Consider the following 24,456-nt stretch of genomic DNA (forward strand, 5'->3'; position numbering starts at 1 on the left):
TACCTCAGTTTCTAAGGTGATGAACTCCGGTACTGCCTCAAGTTTATCCCTGTAGGGTTCCAAGGCATGAGTGAACTACAAGTATCTAAAGAACTGAGTGTTGAGAGTTCAAATTCCTTTGCCAGCTGCTCAAATGACTTTTCATGACCTTGCTCCCAAATATATAGACCAATGTAGAGATGCCTATGAGGTCCCAAGCTCAAAAGACCTTCAGAGCCTTCACTTATGGGAGAAGTGTCCCATGCCATAGCGGGGTCTCATTTGTTAATTTTCTTAATCATTGAACTTTTAAGGGCTACATTCCAGCATATTAATGGAGCTCTAGAATCATAAAAATAGGGGTACTGTTGAGTGTTTAAGGTTATACAGTTCCATTAGTTCTAAGTGTAGCTGCACCACAGCGTCTTATCAGTCAGAAAACAGTCAGTCTTTGAGTGTGGCCAGATGTAAAGCCCAGTAATACCGTTGTACGTGCAGGACACCCAGCCCACCTTTAAAAGTGGATTGCACACGCATCTCAACAGAGAGACTGGGTATGCCACCAGCCCAGAGTAATCAGGTGAGCATAGTTCTGAGGGGCTGAAAGAACTGTCTAAAGTGGATAAGTGTTCTTGTGGGCGTCTTAAAGAAGGCAAGGGAATGTACCCTCTTATAAAGGGCCCCACCCCATTATCAATAGAGGTAGCTGTGAACAAACCTGGCAAATCATGTGTTGTTTGGTGCAGCAGTAAAACAATACTATGGCCCAAACATCCTTGTTGGCAACCTACATGCCTAGATATTGAATATGGTCAACAGTGACACATAATTCAGCATCCTTTAATAAGTCTGGTGGTTTGCCCTTCACTGCCAGGAAGGTGGACTTCTCCCAGTTTAGCAGCAAACCAGAATGTCCTAATATATCTGAAGAATTAGTATGAGACAGGGAATGGTCTCTGAGAGTTGCTGAACATAAGCAGGTATACCCTATCTTCAATTCCACTGGACTATTATAAACCAGCCACCTAAGAGTCCAGGCGCATCCAAACTACCACGGCTTCAATCACCAAAGTAAATGGGAGGGGCGAAAGAGGGCACCCTTGGCAAGTGCTGCACGAAGGGTGAGGTGAGAATTCCATTTAACCACGACCCCGAGAGGTCACCTCATCGAGTCTTGACTCATCAAAATCATCAACCCCTACCGGATCAAAAGGAACAGACACCTCGCCGCCGACGCATCACCTCCCCTGCAACCGTAAGGAACAGACGCCTCACCTCCACTGCCTCGCAATAAGGAACCGATGCCTCACCTCCCCGTTAGCAGGAAGGAACCAATGCAGCATCAACTACTGCGACGCCTCACCTCCCCCGACTCCATGCAACATATTTGTTTCCTCGTTTAAAGGTCCTGGAAGACAATGGTGCTGCCACAATCTCCCTTTTACACCCCCCAGAACAGATAGGAACAGGTACATCCACTCCTTCTAATACCTAGATTTTGGTGCTAAGTAGCATTGCAGCATATGGCAAGCCTAATTTTGCAGATTACCCTCCATTCAGTTTCAAAGTTTTCTATCCTGTATCTGGGACGGTTTTCAGGCCACTGCTACGTCCACATGATCCGGCTCACCCTTTGACCTTCTACCTCACAGGATATGACAGGAGAGGGCCATAATTAACCCCCTCCTGAAAAAGTATATGGCTGATCAGTTAACCTTCAGTAAATACAGGCCTATATCTCTTTTTCCTTTCCCAGTAAAAATACTTGAGCGTTTGGTTTTTAGGAAGCTTTCCCAGTACCTGGAAGAACACTCTCAGAGGAGGAACAGTTTGGTTTTAGGCCAGGTCATGGTACTGAGTCAGCCCTACTCCGTGCCATGGATGAACTCTGGCTGAAGGTGGACAGTGGTCAGGCCACGGTTCTCATACTGCTTGACCTGTCGACCGCCTTTGATATGGTTAACCACAAAACTCTCCTGGCTAGATTAGCTGCAATGGAGTAATCATACCGTACTGAAGTGGAAAAGCTCCTACTTTTCAGATAGATGCCAGGCGGTTGTCTTGCCCCTTACTGCTCGGTTTAAAAAAAATTCCAACAGAGTTCTGCAGGGTTCGGCACTCCGCTTAATCCTCTTTAACATATATATGAGGCCACTCATTACTCTTGTCAAAGCCCATAATATTAGGCTGGTTAACTATGATGATTATGATACTTAGCTGATTATATCCATCAATATTAACCAACAAGATGCTGTTGACGCTTTCCACAGTTGTGTGATAGACATTGTTCACCAGCTGAACATAAATTCTCTTAAATATAACGAGGACAAAACAGAGTTTCTCTGCAGTTCAGGGAGTAAAATTCCCATGACACTACCCTCTAACGTCTGGCTTCTCTCGCCCAGCAAAGATCTGCATCTCCCCGACAGGGTTCATAACTCTGGGAATATTTTTGATACGAAACTCTCCTGTTGAGAAAAGTAGCAGGCACCTGCTTTGCGCTTCTACGCAGCCTCAGGAAGCTCTTCACATTGCTGCCAGCTGAAGCAAAATGTCATGTACGCCGTGTAATTCTAATCAGGCTGGATTATTTTAACACTCTGTTGGTCAGAGCTCTGGACTATCTCATTAGTAGACTTTACAGGGTCCAAGTGTCAGCAGGCAAACTGGCATTAAACAGACCTTGTGGAGCATCCACATCTGATGCGTTGAAGGAACTGCACTAGCCTTCAAGAATGTGTATTGTTTCTGAAGCCCTCCAGGGTATGGGCCCTGTGCCCCTGCAATGTAGACTACAGAGACATACCCCTAGGAGAGGCATCTGTCTACATCAGCGAATCTCCTCCGTATAACCAATTTTGGTAAGACCAGACAAGGCGGTCGAGCCTTTACGGTTAAGGCAGATCCACTCTGGAACAAGTTACCAGTTAATCTTAGACTATCAACTGATCTATTGTAATTCAGGAAGGCCATGAAAGACCTGGCTCTCTCCCAAGTGACTGTGCAGTCTTGGTGTGCTTTCTTTGGCAGCTGCTATGTTCAGATGAAAGTTTTGTTTAGCACTACTACAACTTAAGGTGACAGTTGCACTCTATAAATGCTGTAAATAAATAAATAAAATAAATGTGAGCTGTGCATTCAGTATGATCACTAGAGCACACAGTCAGATAACAGCCACGCTACAAAATAATCTTGACAATTATACACACATTCTTATCACTTACCAGCTATTGGCTTTTTCAAGTTAGTAAAACAAACAAATGTCCGAACTTTTTTTTTCTACATAAGGCGGCAAACTAAGTGGATGTGGCGGGGTGGCCACATGAGAGTGGGTACCACCAGGTGTGTAGCTTAGTGAGATTCCAGGGGGTGTCAATCTCAAATTTCCTAACTAAAAAAGCTGAAGCCTGCAGGGAAGAGGGGTGAGATGACAAAGACTCAGGATGGCCTATTTCCAGCAGGAACACGGTCAGTACTGATTTGCACCCTGTCTCGAGTGGCAAGGTGGGCAAAAATAGATTTGTTGGAATTCTACTCCAAGCAACTGCTGCTGTATAAGCTTTAGTACTGTTTTGGCAAACTAGTATACCAATACTGTTGTCAAAACAGTGCATGTAGGAGGAGCTCCATTTTTCCAGTACTCACCTTTTACAAATCTTTTTATTAAGTGAGTGGAGCCCCACTGGACGCCCTCGTGAGGCTGCACTTGTTTGAAGCAAATTACATGAAGTTTGAGCACGCCACCTAAATCACGCAAGCCCTGAGGATGGGCTGGAGAAGGTTAAAAGACATTTTTCTTTTTTCTTCGTTTCTAAGCACAGGTAACTTACAGATGTGTGTACTGTTCTGGCAAATAGGTACTCCTAACAGGCTAGTTTTCCAAGAAGTGCTAATTTTAACCATTAGCCAGATAATTCTGGCAATAACACTTGAAAGGCTATCTCTGCCCTCTTACGCACTGGGTTATTTAACCATAAATGCCACCAAGAAAAGAAGGCAGAAAGCCAAGAACTAAATTTTATTTTGCATTTTACAACTCAGCTCTTTGGCACTATAACATGGATTACCATGTTTTGTTTCCACCCATCAGTAGGTTGCATTGTGGGGTTTATGGTTTGACTTTTAACAGTATCATTATGGGATCAATACCCCAGCATGCAAAGTGATACTGGCTAAAATGCCAGAATTGGCTGGAGGTCCATGTGTGATATGCTCCTCCAGTCCAAGTTTTTTCTTTGAATTCTGGGACCTGTACTCGTATTCCAATATAAAACAAGACCAAAAGTCTCAGAATTCAAACAAAGAACACTGGACTGGAGGAGCACATTATGCATGAACCTAGGGAACTTGGCAGCTATGGACGTGTTATGCATGACATTTAGCCACTTGCCAAGTATGTTTTAAAATTTTACAAAGCCATATACTCCATTTAACAAATGGCTTATTTCATACAAAACCAAAAGTAAATTCTACTTACATGTTTTGTGAGGGTTCACTCTTTCACTCACATCATACATTAAAACAAGCATAGCAATGTGGATCAATGTTTTTCGTATGTGGAGCAGATCATTTTATCCCAAGCGTCACAACACAATGGTGCAACATGGATAGCCACAATGAAACTTTCCTAATACAAATAATAAGGCAAAGGCAGCCGGCAGTAGCAGAAAGAAACCATCACACATTTCTCACATAATCAGGACAAGTGCAACACAGGTAGTTAGTGCACTGTAGTGTGAATGAGAGGTGTTAACAAATTGTTGTATAATTTTCATAAATGGATATAAACATACTAGAAGAAAAAAACTCTTGCAACATTTTTTTTATAAAATTGCCATACATTCGAGTACTGATATAGGATGAGGAGGTTCACTTGCCTAATGTGGTATGCTTCAGCAGCGGGTTCCATTTCTTGCACTGGGAGGCATTCAAGAGTATTAGTGCCCACTGCTTCTACTGTTTCCTAGTTGTGGGTTCCCTAGTTTAAGTGAGGTTATGTCACTTTTGTCAGCATTTATGTACTATCTTTGTATACCTGTCAGACCTATATTAAAACCTTATTGGGTAACCCAAAAATGTTTTCAATATGGCCTTGCTACCACGTGATTAAAAATAGGAGGGCTGAGCAACAGACCCTACTTATCTGTTCTATCCATGTTTTGGTGCTTGAATACTGACTCTTTCCCGGGAACACTGGTGTCTTGCATCAAATATTATGAAACAATCCACTGACAGCAATGTAGAGATGGATGAGCACCCTTCTCACTTAGGTGCTACTACATGACACCCTGGAAATCCTGCTGCTGTCACAGAGACCTGCTGGTATTGATTCTATGTGTATACACCTATTAAGAAACTGCAATAACCTAATAAGTAATTGTTATTTGGAACAGCCTTGCCACAGCTTAAGTAACTATGCCCTATATATAGGCACACAGGTGCCAACCTCTTCAAAAAGGTTTTGAATGCATGGGCACGAGGCCTTGTGCTATCGCAGTCTCACTCTGCACCTGTTCAACATCTTGAGGGCCACCAGTGGGCAGCCCTATGTACTAAGATATAGTTACAAATACAGATGAACACATCAACAAATGAACAGAGCAGGAGGAGCCAGAGCCGAGCCAAAGGTCTGTCTTAGCTTTAAGGGCCCGTGAATGAGGCAAGTCATGAAAACGTTTGTCATTCATATAGTGCAACAAACAATTTAAAAATATGGTTCAGTTGCTTCAGAATTGTAAAAAAGTGTATTCCTTTAACTCACGGAAGCTTTTCACCTTAGTACATCAGAGTATATCACTGTATAGGCAGATATTTAATAAAGAACAAGTTACTTACCTACGGTAACGCCTTATCTGGTAGAGACATATTCTAGTTGCTGATTCCTTACCTTTGAATTTATCCCAGGCGTCGGCTGGATCCAGAACATTTTCTGAGCAGTACCACTGCATGCCGTTAAGTGGCGTTGATCAGCTCTGCATCCATCATCAGCTTTGTCCGCATCAGATGTGACATTGCAGGTCCTCTACAGGCACCACCCTGACGCGTTGACGACTTTCCACGCCAGAAGCGCAGAGCCATGAAGAACACAGATTACTAGTGCGTCAAAACTAAGGCCCTGAAAGGGGAGCTTCCATCCCCCAGATATAAGTTTGCAGAGCAGGGAGGATGAGTGGGTTGGTCAGGCATCTGCAACTAGAATAGGTCTCTACCAGATAAGGTGTTACCAAAAGGTAAGTAACTTGTTCATTTGATAGAGACTTCTAGTTGCAGATTCCTTACCTTTGAATAGATACCCAAGAAATGCCATCCCCAGAGGTGGGTCTGCAAACCAAGATCATATTAGTAAGTCCTTCGGGACCGAACGGGCAAAGTACTTGTCCCTAGGGACCTGACCGCAATGTTTGGTAAACAGGTGGAGAGAAGCCCATGTTGTCGTCTGATAGATGTCAAGGACTGGAACTCCGTGTGCTAACCCAGTGGTCGAGGCTTTAGTTTGGGTCTAATGAGCATGCACACCCTCAGGTGGTTGCTTCTTGGCCAGTGCGTAGCAGATCTTAAAGCAGAGTATGACCCATCTGGAGATGATTCAGTTTTGCAATGCCTGACCGTTCATCGCATCCATATAACAGACAAAGAGTTGATCATCCACCTGGAACTCTTTTGTACAATCAAGGTAGAACACCAATGTTCTTTTTGGGTACAGGCAGTGGAATATCTTCTTCTTTAGAGGGATGTGGAGGCATGTAAAAAGTAGACAAGGTGATGGATTGGCTGCATTAAAGGGCGTAACCACTTTCGGCAGAAAGGAGACCCTAGTGCAAAGCACCACTTTGCCAGGATAGATGGGAAGGTAGGGAGGCTTAGGTGACAATGTCTACAGCTCACTCACCTTGCGGCCAGAAGTGATGAGCAGAAGGACGGCTGTTTTCAAAGTGAGAAACCCGAGAGGACAATTGTGGAGAGGCTCAAAGTAAGTGCATCAAAAAAGCCAAATTCAAATCCCATTGGGGCATAATGAATGGAGATGGAGGAAATATGTGAGTAGGACCCTGAAGGAACCTATGTACAACAGGGGACTTAAACAAAGAATGTTGATCCTGCAAACTCCAAAAAGTAGATACTGCAGACAAATAACCTTTGAGAGTGCCCATAGCAGAGCCCTACTGGGCCAAAGAAAGTATAAACAACAGAACCTCAGAGAAAGGGATGGAAATGGAGGTCAACAGACTTGTCTGTGCACCATGACACAATTTTTTTCAAATGACAGGCGTACACCGTTTTGGTGGAGGAAAGCCTGGCTGCCAGGATAACGTTACAGAATCGAGACGGAAGGTCAAAGCCTGTCAACTGCTGCCACTCAAACCCCACACAAGAAGGCAGAGAGTGGATAGGTTTGTGGTGCAGAACCCTCTCATGCTGCTGCTACAGAAGATCCTCCCAAAATGGCAGTCAGATTGGAGGATCGATGGACGTGCTCAACAGCTGAGGATATCAGACTCTCAGTGCCCAATCTGGAGCACAAGGATTACTTGGGCCTGGTTGTTCTTGATCTTCTTGAGCACTCTGGGCAGAAGTGGTAGGGCTGGAAAGGCGTACAGGACGCCTGAGTTCAACTTGATACGAAAAGACTCTTGCTGCCTTGGAAACTCCAACATGACACTGCACGTTCTCTGCGGAAGCAAACTGATCTAACCAAGGCTCTCCCTACTGCTGGAAGGGACGTTGCGTCACCTCCGGATGGAGATGCATTTGTGATCTGGTAGACAATTTTGGCTGAGTTTGTCCACTCTGGTGTTCAGAGAGCCTGCCAGCTACTGAACCACCAGGGATATGCCCTGCTGTTCCAGCGATGTCCAGAGGCGCAGAGCCTCTTGACAAAGGGTCCACGACCAAACCCTGAAAAGCTTGTTAAAGTACCACATGGCGTGGTGTTCTCCATGAGCACATCCACCATCTTCCCCTTGACAGAGGGAAGAAATGCCTTCAATGCTACCCGGATCATAAAGAGCTCCAACAGGTTGACATGAAGCCCGGACTTCGCCAAAGATCAGATGCCTCTGATCTCCACCTTTCCTAGATGGCCACCCCATTTCAGGTGTGACATCTGTCACTAGGGTCAGCTCTGGTTGGGGAAGGGTAAGGGATCTTTTGTTGACTCAACTGCGATTTGTTACCACAACTGCAGATCTTGCACAGTTCCCTCAGAGATCTGGACCTTGTAGGAGAGATTCCTCTGAAGCTGCGCCCACTGGAACTTCAGGTCCCACTGCAGAGCCCGTATATGCCATCTGGCATGTGTCACTAGCAGGATGCAGGAGGCCATAAGGCCCAGCAGCCCCAGTCTCATTCTCACCGAAATCCAGTATAGAGATTGAAAGATCTGTATCATGGCCTGAATATCCTGGACTTTCCGTTCAGAAGGATAAAACAGCTCAGAGGAAAGAGAGCATCTGAGAGGGAGTCAGGTGTGACTTTGCACTTTATAGTGAACCTCAGCGAATGCAGGAGGTCCGCTGTAGTCTGGAGGAGGGAGAGGACTGCCAGGGAAGAGCTCGGGTTCAACAACATGTCATTGAGATAAGGGGGGAGGGACTGAAACTCTGATCTGCGCAGAGGAGCTGTGACCACTGCTGTCACCTTGGTAAACACCCGAGTGGTGCTGGTAAGGCCAGAGGGGAGCTCTGTCAACTGAAACTGCTCACGGCCTACCGTGAACCGCAAGTAACTTCTGTGAGCAGGCAGGACACAGGCCTTGCAAAAATCTACTTGTCCACTCGCTATGCAAGTAATATTTTATCAGTTCGAGGTATTTTATATAACCTACTCGCCCCTTCTGCGAGTTGACAAAGAATAGGTGTTCTGCTTGTCACATTTGCTCTGTGTTCAGAGACAAAGGTCAAAAGTCAGTTGGTCTTACAATTAATGGTCCTTCAGACTGCAGAGTTCCAGGATTTTGTAAGATTAACTCTTTGACCTGCTGTACAAAGAGTCATTTAAATGTTGTGTGAGAAAACATTTCAAAATATATTTCAGCAGTTGTGAAAGACGATTTATTGTACTTCTGTGTGATGAAAAAAATATTTTTAAAAGGATAAAAACAATAATAAAACTTTGCTTAGTGATCTGCAAAGGATAATAGTTTTCTGAAACCCACTTTTCACAGATTATCGTTAAAACACTACAGTATTATCAAGTAAAGCTGCAAGTTAGTGGAATGGTTTTTGGACATTTCTTGGAAATTTCCTGACTGTAAATGACAGTGTGCTACAGTCATATATTTATTAAAAGTGAGAGTTTAAACATAAACCGAGAAACACTCCTGCCCTGATGGCAATGCTATTACTAAACTAAGAGGCAAGTTTTGGATCAGTGTCCCCTATATGTGAGCTAGATTCTTATACATGCAACAAACATTTAGTCTATTTAATCAAATAAAATAGGTTTTTTTTGTGCAGTAGAAATGCTGAACTCACATATTTGAAGGAGTACTCGTTTAAGAGAATAAAGAAAAAGGGGACTCTGTAAACTAAAATATTTGCCTAGGATCACACAATTTGAGACCTGTTTATGGGTCAAGTACATTACAGTTAGGTTGACTAAATTATGACCTGCAGGTCAAGTAGCATTTTTATAATTTTTCGAGGCCTGGGACAGGAATATGAAAATAGGCATCCTGCAAATCCAAAGCTACTTTTCAGTCTCCTGGGTCCAGGGCAGATAAAATCTGAGCCAGAGTGAGCATTTTAAACTTCTCCTTCTTGAGAAAGAGATTGAGGGTCCGAAGGTCTAGCATAGGGCGGAGGCCCTTTTCCTTCTTGGGTACAAGAAAGTAGCGGGAATAGCAATAACAACCTACTTCTGACACAGAAACCCTCTCTATGGCTCCATTGGCCGAGACAGCCATAACCTCCTTGCGGATAAGGGACAGGTGATCTGATCGTATGATGATGGCATGGATGGAGGGGTGGTCTTGAAAGGGAGTAAGTATTGTCCGCCCCTTCGGACTATCTGCAAAACCCACCTGGCTGACGTGATGGATTGCCAGCGGAGCATGTGATGGCGACTTCTGCCTCCGATTGGCGTGGGGGAGGGACTGGCCAAGCCACTGGCTCCCTAATCCATGAGGTTGGTGGATCCTACACCCTCGGCCATGCAGAGGCTCTGCAGTATGCTCGGCACAGTGTCTAGCAGGAATGAACATGGTTGGGGGGTGAAAAGCAGACTTGGGGGGGGATGAGGGGCAGCTACGAGGCCTAAGGACCTGGTCTTAGCACGAGAATCCTCGAAGCGCTCAAGTGGACAGCCTGCCTTGTCTCGGAAGTGACAAGTGCCATCAAAGGGAACGTCCATCAAAGTAGCCTAGACATCCCCTGAAAAGCCAGACGTCCTCAATCAGGTATGGAGTCTCAAAGCCACTGTTGATGAATCAACTCTACCCAGTGAGACAGTCATGTTGAGTCCATATTGTATTAGGAACTTTTGTTGCATCTCTCCCATTGCAACAGCATGAGAGATTGGGCCGGAGCACCTCGGAGACCTGTGGTGGCACTTGCACAGTTGTGTCCCACAAAGTTTGGGAATAACGCCACAAAATGCATGCAGAGTTCACAGGCTGGCAGAAGAAGTTTGTGTTCTTCCACTAAATATACTACTTTTTGACTCGTGGCAAAGATTAAACTAGATACACTAGGACTGACTTGGTTATGGTGCAAGCCAATCATCATGGCTATAGGCCTGATCTATTTATTATGAAATGTTGGGCTAAAGGCTCTAGGCATGACTTATTTATTGTGAAAAACATATCTTCAAGTCAATAGGCATTTAAGTGTAGATTGTTATTGCTCAGTTATGAACCTGTCAGATAGGTATTTTGTTAGAAGGAATCTCACAGATTACCATAGTAGGCAATGGTTTTGGTGTAGGTCACCCAGTGTGACAAATCTTGGATATAGAAGGTTTGCTTTGTGAAAATCCTTATTAGGCAGTCTTAGGATAGCTGGCATTTTGCTTAGCCAACTATAACTTTGTACACCTCTCTAAATGTATTGCTGTATGCCTGAGGTTGCCTTGTAGAAATATTTACACTCAAAACCTCAAGCCTAAGCTGGTTATGGTGACAAGTTATATACCTGTTTGGTGCATTGGAACTGTTATGTCCAATGGCACAAGTCTGGTCAAGCTCATTAATTATAAAAAAAACATAAGTTAAAGCAATTAAACATTTAACAGTTCGTTATTATCACATTATGCTACAGGCTATAGACAGTTATTTTGTCATATGCAATCTTATTGATTATAATAATAGGCAAGTTGTAGTGTTCTGTTGTATTTTTCTTCATATTTATAATTTTTTTAAGTGTATTCATAATGGTTGCCAGTTTATGTGAATAGACCAGTGTTCGATAAAGCGTAAAGCCAACTGTAAAAGCTTCATTGGTTCAATGGGGAAAGTCATGCTAGATTTCATAGGTCTGATCTGTTTATTATGAAACCATATCACAAATCCAGTAGGCCGGACCTCAATTTGAAAAGCATGCACTAAAGCAGGCCTCGAAAAATCTTAAACATGTTACTAGGCCTGCAGGTCTAATAACTTGAATAATCTACTCGACCTACATGCAGTGATCTTGACCTAGTGAGCTAGTCTAACTTTTTTTTGTTGTTTGTTTAACATTAGCAGCAACCCTGGTTTAACATAGCTGTGGAAGAGGAGAGTCTCCCCAGACAGCCGAAATGTATTGCCTTCATTCCTGTGGACAAAAAAGTGGAGACGCATGGAGACTGGACTACCTTTAGAAATTCCAGGAACTTTATAAGCAAGGGGCTGCTGATTAATTCTTTCTGAACTCTGTCATTTGGTGGATGAGGGTGTGACTGCAGTTTGTTGTTGAAGAGGGAAAATTTCTTGGTCAGACCTGTTCTTTCATATGTCCCTAACTAGTGGTTCAGGAAGGTCAAGGGGTAGAGATTTCACACTTCACAGTACTTATGCTGTTGGTGTTCCTGATTAGAGGCAGCTTAAGTCCTCTCTGCTGTGCTAAGCATACAGAAAGGCTTTGGCTGCGGGGAGCAGAAGGACACTGGAGTAAGAACAACTCTAAGCTGGCTTTGCAGCAGGCGATAGTGTATGCAAGCTTGAATGACGGTGGGTGAGCCACTGAAAGCGCAAGCCAGATGCCGTCCTCTGGTTCAGGTTAAGGTCCACTTGGAACCTTGAGCCCAAAGAAAGCTGGGCCATCATATGGCTTCTGCCTGCCACTCCTGTTCTACCCTTCTGCAAATGGAGTTAAAAACAAAGCATTAATATACGAGTTAAAAGAACAGACAAATAGACACCCATTTAGTGGCTGATTTGTACAAAGTGAAACCAGAAAACCTGGGATTAATCACAGCTTCCCACCTTAAACAAACTGTGCAATCTTGCACATAATTTTATTTCACCAATCCCCCTCTGTCTTCTTTACCCCATATGAGCACCTTTAAATACGTGCATACAGAATAGGGGCTGGGCACACATTTTCTGTTTAATTCAATAGACTGTAATGTTGTTCCATCTGTAAGACTGTCTTCAAGTGAGCACTGGCTCTGTCTCTCTCTTTAACACACACAATGATTAACTAAACACACGCACAATTACAATAACAATTGCGGAGTGCTGCACCCGTGTAAATCACACCTACAAACATGTACATGCTCACAGGCATAAACATGTAGTCTCTAGCACAAAACAGGCAAACATGCAAAGTTCCCTGGATACCAGGTCCAACACAGGAACACAAATGGGTCCAGCAGGGAAAGACAAATTGTATTTCATGCTGCACCTGAAAATACTGGTAAAGGGAAGTGGGGCAGGCGGGGCTATTAGTCTGCATAACACTGGGCCTGTTAATGTGTAGTGAGGTACACCCTTCACTCGGACCAAACCCATGCGTTCACCTATGGCAGGGAGGGGGATTAGGATGGAGGAACGCGAGGCATGTTTAGGTTATAAGCATTCAATGAATTCACTATGGGCTCCTTTGTAACCCGGTCTGTTTTCACATTCCATACCAACACTACAGTATTTTTATCACAATTTTAACACGGTCACGTCGACTTCTGGAAGACAATGACTTGTACTCAAACTCGCACAGCTGCTGCACTACCAATACTAGCACAAGTTGGTCTAGTGTCTGTTAACCCATAAAACCAGCAAGCCAGAGTTCTAATGCCGCTTTTCGTGCACACACTGATTCTGTGCAAATCACTATCCTGGATGTAGACTATAAGGCGAATCCAGGTATTTCTACTCTCCCATTTATAAGGAAAAACTAGTGACAACCTTCCTGTGGTGTGAAAACAAACTGTTCAAAATGTTTGCTGGTACAATCACTCAAAGCCCCAGGAGAGGAAGGCTTGTGGGATTGAGCTAGTTAGTAATCTCTCCTAACCACAAGAATTTGCGGTTACATGTTTATCTTTTAATTGTAGTAGTTAGGTTGTGGGAGAGGATCTAGAATGTTAAAAGAACGGCCGGGGGTTGCTGGTGTAAGACCTGCTGTACTGTGCTGCTCAAATAAAGGACATTTCTTCCTGTTCCGGCTTGGATATAATTACTGATCTTCACATGTCGTGAAAAATGGAAAAGGTATTTGCTACTTCAGCAGTACAGGTGTGATACCACTTTTCTGGACCCAACTGACGCGATCCAGCTGAACACATCAACGCATCATGAACAAAATTATTTTCATAATTATTGTGGTCTTCTGAGAAAATTTGGACTTCATACGAAGTCACTGCATAATTATAACAAAAAGGCAAGTTTACTCGCGTAGAGCCTTAAGACGTCAGGGAACGCAATCTTTTAATACAGCAGAAAGCAACATAATACATTTGTTGTCTGACATTTGCATACGTCCAGGATACACGCTGGTACTAGGAGAACCCGTTTACGCAAGAACAACAAGGGAGCACGTATACCACTGTGTACAATGAATCTATGCTACATAACGTCACGTGTACTTGTTGGTGCCTAACAACACGTTTCCAATTCATTTATTTCTGCACTGATTTCTGTTTCTATTGATTTCTACAGACATTTTCCTCAAATTTTCAGCCCCTGCATTCAGAGAGTATTCAAGGTACGTTTTACTATAACACTTTGAAAACCATTCATCTCCATTATCGTATACAAATGGAAAACAAGGTAAATACTTCTCTTTACCTTTACTCTCTATTTGGTATTCTACAGACAAATTTTTAGTGGAACTGTGATTTTCACAAGCTGGAGGTGGACAACCACATTTATAGTGAGACTTTGGATTTTCACGCACATACTTAAAAGACAAAATGTATTGCTTCTTGGAAATACGTTAGCTGGTTGATATTTGGAAGTTACAACAGTAATATTAAAATACGGGACTACCACTACTTCAGTCAAAATAATTTTTCTGCATTTTTGTCTAATAAATATTTTGATGTGTCTACAAGATGTAATTTGACCCTCCATCTAAATTCCTCCAGAACAACGGTGAACCACCTATTCCATGGGTGATATGGGAAGAATGATTTATGACAGATTTTAAGGCCATTGATGACGAAAGAATCGCTGCAGAAGGGAAAAAAAAATATTTTCCTACACTGTTTAGGTTTAGAGCGTTTAGTATTCAGGACCTTACCACCTATGGAAGGACAAGTTGACAGGAATGTGTTTAAAGAAGCTTTACTAAAAATGGAACACTGATTTAAGCACACATCTAGTGTTGCACTAAACAACACTAAATTCTATAACAGGGCACAAGAAGGAGAAAGTTTTTATACATTTTTAACCAGTCTACGAGCTTTATCCATTAACTGCAATTATGGTCACATTACGGATGAGATGATCAGGGACCAGACCATCGTTCATGTCAAAAACAAAAAAGTTAAGAACAGTTGTAGGTTCTGGGGTATCCTAACTTAGAAGTAGCCATTAGCACTGCTAAAGCATTAGAACAGTCAGAATGTGGAAGAAATTGTTGAACAAAAATTACAAAACTCCTGATGAAGTATGTAATGTAAGTACAACCCGTAAGGGGAATCAGGCAGTTAATACCAAGGACAGTAAACAAATGGTTAATAGAGGTAGTAACCGAGGTAGTCAAATATATTTAAAAAATGAGAGATTTCCGTTGTTTTAGGTGTGGTAATTCCAGTCACATAACATCATCTCAGTGTCCTGCATTAGGCAGAGAGTGAAGTGAAGTAACTGTGGGCATGTGGGACATTTTGCACAAGTGTGTAGGGATTTCAGGAAAACAAATAATACTAACAATAATAAAGGGAAAGTGTTGTGTGCTAGTGAGGGGAAAAAAAATCACGAAAGTGAAAGTGAATGGAGTGATGGGATAGTACTTTCCCTTAAGGGGGCAGGAGAAGAAAGGAGAAATACAACCACCAAAGTGTGTTGTGAGCATATTAGATGTAGAACTTGACTTGATGGGTGATTCCGGTTCACACTGGACAATCATCATGAAGGAACACTGATAGAAGTTGGCTCTGTAAATACTATTTCAAAGTAAGAAATAGTGTGCACAGAGTCCAAGGGTTCCCCTTAGAGGTAAGATAGTGGCAAAAAAGAGATAATTCTAATGCTCTATTTTGTGGTAGTGTGGTCGAGCAGTAGGCTCATCAGAGGGTAGTGTTCAGCATTTGTTGTACACACAGGCAATAAATGAGGAACACACACTCAAAGACTGATTCCAGGCCAATAGGTTTTTATATTGAAAAATAGATTTTTTTAGTTTATTTTAAGAACCACAGGTTCAAGATTTACAAGTAATACTTCACATGAAAGGTATTTCACTCAGGTATTCTAGGAACTTTGAATAATCACAATAGCATGTACAGTTTTGACAAAAATGTCAATAAGCTATTTTAAAAGTGGACCCTTAAAGCAAAAATCAACAGCTCCTGGGGGAGGTAAGTAAATGTTAAGTTCACAGGTAAGTAAAACACTTACAGGGTTCAAAGTTGGGTCCAAGGTAGCCCACCGTTGGGAGTTCAAGGCAACCCCAAAGTTACCACACCAGCAGCTCAGGGCCGGTCAGATGCAGAGGTGAAAGAGGTGCCCAAAAGACAGGCTTCAATGGAAACAGGGGTGCCCCGGTTCCAGTCTGCCAGCAGGTAAGTACCCGCGTCCTCGGAGGGCAGACCAGGGGGGTTTTGTAGGGCACCGGGGGGTGGCAAGCAGGCACACAAAGTACACCCCCAGCGGCACAAGGGCGGCCGGGTGCAGAGTGCAAACAGGCGTCAGGTTTCAGATAGGAATCAATGGGGAGACCCGGGGGTCTCTTCAACGATGCAGGCAGGCACAGGGGGGGCTCCTAGGGGAAAGCCACCACCTGGGCTAGGCAGAGGGTCGCCTGGGGGTCGCTCCTGCACTGGAGTTCGGTTCCTTCAGGTCCTGGGGGCTGCGGGTGCAGTGCTGGTTCCAAGCGTCAGGTTCCTTGTTACAGGCAGTCGCGTTCAGGGGGAGCCTCTGGATTTCCTCTGCAGGTGTCGCTATGGGGGCTCAGGGGGGTCAACTCTGGCTACTCACGGGCTTGCAGTTGCCGGGGAGTCCTCCCTGTAGTGTTAGTTTTCCGCAGGTCGAGCCTGGGGCGTCGGGTGCAGAGTGGAAAGTCTCACGCTTCCGGCGGGAAATGTGTGGTCTTTAAAAGTTGCTTCTTTGTTGCAGAAAGTTGCAGTTTCTTGAACAGGGCCGCTGTTCTTGGGAGCTTCTTGGTCCTTTAGATGCAGGGTAGTCCTCTGAGGCTTCAGAGGTCGCTGGACCCTGTTGGATACATCGCTGTTGCAGTTTTCTTCGAAGTAGGGAGACAGGACGGTGGGGCTGGGGCCAAATCAGTTGTCATCTCCGTCTTCACTGCAGGGCTTCAGGTCAGCAGTCCTTCTTCTTCTTTAGGTTGCAGGAATCTATCTTCCTCGGTTCTGGGAGCCCCTAAATACTGGATTTAGGGGTGTGTTTAGGTCTGGGAGGGCAGTAGCCAATGGCTACTGGCCCTGGGGGTGGCTACACCTTTGTGCCTCCTCCCTGTGGGGAGGGGGGCACATCGCTAATCCTATTGGGGGAATCCTCCTTCTACAAGATGGAGAATTCCTAAAAGTAAGAGTCACCTCAGCTCAGGACACCTTAGGGGCTGTCCTGACTGGCCAGTGACGACTCCTTGTTTTCCTCATTATCTCCTCCAGCCTTGCCGCCAAAAGTGGGGGCAGTGGCCGGAGGGGTGTGCATCTCCACTAGCAGGGATGGCCTGTGGCGCTGTAACAAAGTGGGTGAGCCTTTGAGGCTCACCGCCATGTGTTACAGTTCCTGCAGGGGGAGGTGAGAAGCACCTCCACCCAGGACAAGCTTTGTTCCTGGCCACAGAGTGACAAAGGCACTCGCCCCATGTGGCCAGCAACATGTCTGGGGTGTGGCAGGCTGGCAAAAACTAGTCAGCCCACACTGGAAGTCGGGTATGTTTTGAGGGGGCATCTCTAAGATGCCCACTGGGCGTATTTTACAATAAAGTGCACACTGGCATTTATTGTGCTGAGAAGTTTGATAATGGTGTACAACTTTAGTCACGTGAAATGGAGGAATATTTGTTAAAGTGTGTTATCAAGCATATAACCACATCTTTATATGAACCACAGGATAATGCTCAAGTGCAACGGTTTAACCGTGTTCTCAAAGTTGGCACTGAAGTGACACATAATTCAGGAGTTGGGTGGAAAAGTAATCTGAGAGAAAGGTTATGGATGTTCCATATTACTCCGTATTCTGTTACCGAGGTGAGTTAATTTTGGTTGTTGAAAGGAAGAGATCCTAGCTCTAAGTTGTGTCCTTGGTAGCTAAGGAAGAAGACGCAAAAATCTGATGATGTTGATCTCAGTAGGGTAGATGAGAAAGTAATAGAGAGACAAAATAAATTAAAGTGAGATATGATGAGAGATGGGAAGTCAGGGAACCTACATTTGTGGTAGGAGTTTGGGTGAGAATTCTCAAACCTGGTTTGATTGCAAAAAGTGATTCTAAGTTTGATCCTGCTCTCAAAATAATGAATGTTAATAAGAACATCCTTATTACCAAAGATGGCAAAGTTTGGAATGTGAAGAGTGCTTAAATGCAGGGGTTTTAAGGGAGATTTGTAATCCTTTTTCTACTTTTTAGGTATCATATATATTTAATGGGGGAGATGTTACATGTTTATCTTTGAATTGTAGCAGTTAGGTTGTGGGAGAGCATTTAGAACGTTAGAAGAACGGCCAGGGATTACGGTGTAAGACCTGCTGTGCTGTGCTGCTTAAATGAAGGATGTTTCTTCCAGTTCCTGTTTGGATTTAATTACTGATCTTTAAACATGTCCACTGTGTAAAGATGTTGCAGACCCTGCTTTGAGGTGCTGAAAACGCTAGCCTCAGGCAGAAGCCAGTGCATAAAATATTATATTTCAAAAGCACAACCTGATGCCTGTAAAGATTTCCAAGGTGGCATCTTGTGTGAGGGATAGGCAGCGAGAACCTCAGACAACACTGGATCCCGACTCCTCCACAGTTATGTCCAGACACAGAGTGGTGAACAGGCGCAACCCTCTGCCCCCGAGTCAGCCAACTGCAGCCCCGCTGAAGAAACCAGTTTTTAAATGGCCTTTCCTGAGGTAACAGTATCATGTAACACAAGAATTGTGAAACTGCCACACTGTTTAAGAAGCAGGAGCAGGAACTGGTTACAGAGTTGCAGCAGTGCCAGCTAATATAAAAGCTGTTAGCTAAAGTGATGCTGCAGTTGGCTATTCACCTTGCATAGCGCCCAGACGTTCATGCTGCGGGTGCTGCAAAGGAACCACCCATCATGTGATTTGACTCTGAAAAGAAAGGTACACTACAAAAAGTAGTGTTGCCATGTAAAGTGAGTCCAAATGACAAGAAATTAGCCAGCACACACAGAAGAGCTTTTTGTAAAAACAAAAACAAAAAGTATTAATGGTTAGACATTAGACTTTTAATTTATCTGAATTCAACGATGAGCAACACATAGGGGGGGGCTACAAGTGTATCACCATATCTCAGAGGTTGGGGTTGGGGACTGGTGGCTCTGCCACCTTCCAAAGCCACTGATTCACCTCAATATTTAGAAAAAGCTTCACAACCAGTGTCTCCACACTGACAAACCCACGTCTTCAAGTTAAGTAGGCACAGAGGCACTACACATAGGGGCTGACGGTAGCAGTGAACACACATTCCAGGTTGCATATCTCGCCCTGGCTGATTGTAATTACCCAAAGGGAAGTGGGCAAGCGTGGACTGGAAGCACACCACGGAATGATGGATGGTGCTTTGAAATCACAAGTGTGGGCTGCCCTTGGATTGGTTGATTACAACACGGCCCTACTGTCCAAGCCTGCTCTGCAATCAGCCAGCTAGAACACCTATTCTTTGTTGGTATTATACATCTTTGAAGGATCACTTGTGCAACATTCATGAGTCTGGATTAAGAGGCTATGTATTAACGTGGCAGTTCAGGCCTCGGCTTCCTCACCAGATGGGGCAAGTAGGCCTGAAAACGGACTTGCCATGAAAACAACTCGCCATAGCGAGTGGACGAGTCGATCTTTCGAGGCCTGTAAAGACAATTAGCTTTTAAGAAGGGATTATTATTACATTGTGCAAAAGCCGCAGGCAAGGATTTTCTTACATGGAATTTCACAGATTACTGAAGCAGGCAAGGGTTTTTGGGTTTTGGTGCTGATGCTGGTGCTCTACCCAAACTGTGAGGATAGAAGAAATGCACTGCAATAATCAAGTTTACTCTCATAGGAGTGATAGTACTTTCATCTGCCAACTGTAATTTTGCATAAATTTGAACTTTAATGTCTGTGTGCTTGCCTTGTAGAAAGCTTACAATCATTACAATGAGCATGAGTTGGTTATGGTGTCAAATTAATGATGAAGGCTATATGCTTGATTGTTTATCATGAACATTTACAATAAAGGCAGCAGGCTTGACATACTGATTGTAAAAATCATATGTTAAAGTCAATAGGCATTTAAGGGTGGATTGTTATTATGAATTAAAGCATAAATGTTTTTATTAAGTGGAATCTCATAGATTACCTTAGTAGGCAACGGGTTTGGTGTTAGTTGCCTCCTCTGACAAATCAAGAGTATAGAAGATCTGCATTGTGAGAATCCATGTTAATCCCTGCTGGGAGATAGTATTTCCATTTGTCAACTGCAACTTTGTAGAGATCTGCAATTCTAGGACTGTATACCTGATTGTCAACATCTGGAAAAGCTTACGATCAGTACAGTAGGGCTGCATTGGTTATGGTGAAAAGACAATGATAATAGGTATGGGCTTGATTGGTATGCAGGAAGATGTTTTTCCCATTGCCATAGGACTGGCCCGTTTGCAATGGCAACAGGCCTGGCTTATTTAATGTGAAAGCATATGGTACAGTTATAGTGGATAGGTATCACATTATGTACAATGCTGCAGAAAGGTATTTGGTTTCATGCAATCTCACCAGTTATCAAAGTAGGCCAGGGTTTTGGTGATGGTCGCTCACTCTGACAAACTCAGAGTAGAATTTCGCAATGATCTTGTTAGGTCCTCCTGAAAAACGACTTGGCCAACTGTATTTTTGAACATATTTATAATTTTATAAACATATGCCTGATGGCTGCCAGCTTATGTGCACTTCAGTAGGCCTGAGTTGTATTTAGTGTCAAGACACTGGTGAAGGCTAAAGAGCTTAGCGATTCCCTGAGAAAAGTTGTGTCAGATTCCTTAGGTGTGATCTGTTTATAATAAAAAGTTGTAAGAAAGGAAGTAGGCCTTAGCTACTAACTGTGAAAAGCATGTCAATAGGCTTGTAAGGGTGGAATATTATTACACTGTGCTATAGCCTGTAGGCAGGTATTCCTATGCATAGAATTTTGCAGATTAATTAGCAGCCAAGGGTTTTGGGTGTTGGTGACCCACTGGAACAAACCGTGGTGATGGACTATTTCCACTATGATAATCCTTATTAGGCTCCATTAGTAGGGACTGTATATTATTTTGACAACTGCATTTTGTACATATTTTAATTTTATTATGGTATAGCTGAGGATTGCCTTGTTGGAAGGTTTATGACCAACACATTAGGTCTGATTTGGTTATTGTGACAAGACAATGATAAAAGTTATAGGCCTGATCATTTACAATGAAGCTGCAAATATAGCAGTAGGCCTGTCATATCGATTGTTAATAGCATGTGTTATAGGCATTTAAGGGTGAATTGTTATTACTCTGTAGTAAAGCCTACAGATAGGTATTTTGTTACATGAACTATCACAGATTAACTCTGTAGAAAGGCTTTTGGTGTTGGTTACCGCCCCTGACAAACCACAGGAGGAGAATATTTGCACTATAATAATTCTTGCTAGAATCTTAGTTGTCAGACAGGATCTTGTAATAAAGAAAATCATTAAATACACACCTCTATATCTATATATCTTTATAAAAGTACACCCTTTGATTCATCTCTTTTCTGCCAATGGTCTGTCTCAATGTTATTTCCACTCTGCTTCCATGCAGGACAGCACACTGGATTGGATACTGGTTCAGTCTACATCAGGTCTAGGCTCTATTGCACTGTAAATAATGGCATTTTCTGATCATGATACAGCCAACGGAAAATCAGTACTTTTCAGTGTCACGGCTGGCCGGCCATTACTTTAGTTTCCAGCGTTCTCCTTTTATAGTTCCTCTTTCATTTATTTGAGGCCTTCTTTTTTTAATTTAATATTTCCTAAAAGGATACTACAGCTCTCCAAGCTTTTCCAAAGGTTCACTTGCTTGCCACTCATTTCACCTGCAGTGCGTCGCATCCCACGTGGCCAACACTTCTAAATCAGGAGACCGTAGTGTCGTATATTGTTTTATCATTCCAAGATGGCTAACACATTGCTTCTAAATGTAGTGGCAGTGCTAGAACTTTAAAATAAAAACAGGCTATTTACACTAACTCTGCAAGATGGACATCTGCTGTGACGTTATGTTTTGTTATTGCAAGCATAGGTCCGCAGTGTTTATATGGCAACATGTTTTTTCTCTCTTTGTATTCTTTTAATTTGTTGCGCCTATGTTGTGGAGCCCGCTTGTCTTTTATTTTGGTTGTGTAAGAGGATGTATGCTGGAATGAGTCAGTGGATGGATGAATACATGCATGAGTACAAAGATGAGCGAGTACATGTAAGATGCTTATTCAATATTTAAACACATCAATGACACAAAAGGAACTTTCATAAGCCAAACTTATTGGCATTGCCAATGCTTGTTACCTCCCTTTCTGACCACCTAGGTTAGGGACCGCTTTACATGTGTTTCCAATAATGAGATCCGCTTCTACCTATCAATACACACATGCACAGGCTTAGATTTCAGTTATGTGGGCCAATCTCAAAGTCCAGTTCATGGTCACGTGTCCAAATGCTTTTATGTATGCAACTCTTTGAGACTATGCCGCAATTGCCATTGGCTTAAAATACCTTTCCTTATAGTTTGGGGCACCGGAGAATTCTTCTAATTTGTCACTTTACTGAATGGCGCACCCACGTCTACAATCAGAGTACAGATGAGATACAACATGTGTGACACGTATTTCTAGTCCTGTTTTCTAAATAGAGCTAAATATGTTTGACAATAATTGTATAAGATGCCAATCGGACTCTTCCACATATTACTCAGGTGTGGTTTCAGTCTTAATATGTGCACTTCGAAGGCACAATAAAGTAGAACTGAACATAATAAAATGTTTTAAGTGCCAGCAATAAAGTGTACTAAAACAACGTGCATTGTGAAGAAAAATGCAGTTGCAAAATGAGCTATGGTGAAAGGTTTTGCCACAACTGTACACAAGTCTAGTTTGAGAACAGCAAATGCTCATTAATTAAAGAATTCATTTGTTCTGTCTTGTCTGATGCAAAGCCTGTAAGAAAGAAGCTATTCTGTTATCAAAAACAAATCCCAACTTGTTCTACATAAGCATTCACCACAAACAACCCAGAAAATAGCGTGTTTTATATGCATACACCATCAAAACAGACTCAAAATACTCAGTTTTACAAAGTATAGTTATATTTACAAATCTGGTCAAGATCAAGTTGCAATCGCGTTTAATTAAAACTATCCTGACAGTTCTTTGTCAAACCTTAGAATAAAAGGATGGTCATACCTTTGCAAAGTTCGGTGAGCAGAAGAAACTCTCCTTGGCCTGTGTCGGATTCTTCTTTTCCTATGGATGCAGCGGAGCAAAACTGGACTATGTTGGGATGACCTGAAAGCTTTTTCTGAAGATTTATCAAGGAAAAGATTGTAAACGCTTATTATCTTACATGCACATTGCAAGTAAGAAACTCTGCACATGTAGTGCTCACTCTCAAAGCCAGGAAAATCAAAACCAAACTAATTTAATGTAAGATAACAGTAAGATATTGGTAAAACATGAACAACATTCTCAATCAACCTAACCCGAGGTCAACTGCACCTCTCAACTTTTATACCAACCACTGAGAAAGGAATGTTGTTTAAATGACGAAAGACATTTCAAAGATTATCAACGTACTAAAAGCCACAGATGTACTTAACCTATCTGTTGCTTGCAACCATGTAGAAATGTTTCCTCAACTAAATGTTAATGTAAATACATCTTTGGCAAGATAAAGGCAAGGAAATTCCTAATAATGAGATAAAATTACAGTTTTTTCAAACACAAAAGAAATTAAGAAAAACATTATTTACCAATAGCCATAGTTGTGCGCTTTAGCTCTGTCGATTCACTTGCTAAGCATATTCCCTGTCATCCTTCTGAGCTCTCCTCTTAACTTTTGTTAGTGTATTCTGGTATAAGACAGGATTTAATTTGAACTCGAATGCTTTTTTATCCTAAGCTATTTTGACATTATCATCTTTTTTAGCAACCATCAGTAGGTCAACAACAGTTAAATGGACACCTTTTTAAGTGGAGCACGCAAGCGCTTTTACCTGTTTCAAGTATTGTGGGCTTTTAACCACACTCATCACTTTCATTTGTTAATGGGCTTGCATTTAAAAAAATAATGAAAAAAAAAAAAATCACTTGAAGTCATTGGTAAATGCTTTATGTTTGTACCGCCTTGAGGCGGTTTGATTACCACCTTGGACACCGTTCCTGTTACAGGGATGATTGCACAATTGCTGCAATTATCAGCAAAGGTGCACATATAAAACGCTTAAAGGGTGAACTTCAAAAGTGAATGAGTAAACTGATCTTTGTGTTGGACCATGCTGCAAAGGCAGCAGTGCTGCTTGAATGTATGTATGCAGCAACACCCATGCCCAGCCCAGAATATATCAAGAACAGACACCATTTACACCAGTGTTCTTGTGGAATGGGTTCTCATGCCCTTGTGAAGGCTGCCTTTTGGCCCATTCATTGAAGATCTTAATGA

At 42.8% G+C, this 24,456-nt stretch overlaps 1 protein-coding gene across 1 annotated transcript in view; it reads right to left on the reverse strand.

Annotated features, from left to right (window-relative positions):
* The window catches only part of GAK (cyclin G associated kinase), a 1,188,967-nt gene that overhangs the window by 983,499 nt on the left and 181,012 nt on the right, over positions 1 to 24,456 (reverse strand). Inside the window, exon 4 of the mRNA XM_069236701.1 lies at positions 23,202 to 23,316. Within this exon, the coding sequence (XP_069092802.1) occupies positions 23,202 to 23,316 (115 nt within the window). The remainder of the gene's footprint in view (positions 1 to 23,201; positions 23,317 to 24,456) is intronic.

Source organism: Pleurodeles waltl, chromosome 1_2 (genome assembly GCF_031143425.1).
Source record: "Pleurodeles waltl isolate 20211129_DDA chromosome 1_2, aPleWal1.hap1.20221129, whole genome shotgun sequence".
Taxonomy (NCBI): Eukaryota; Metazoa; Chordata; class Amphibia; order Caudata; family Salamandridae; genus Pleurodeles; species Pleurodeles waltl.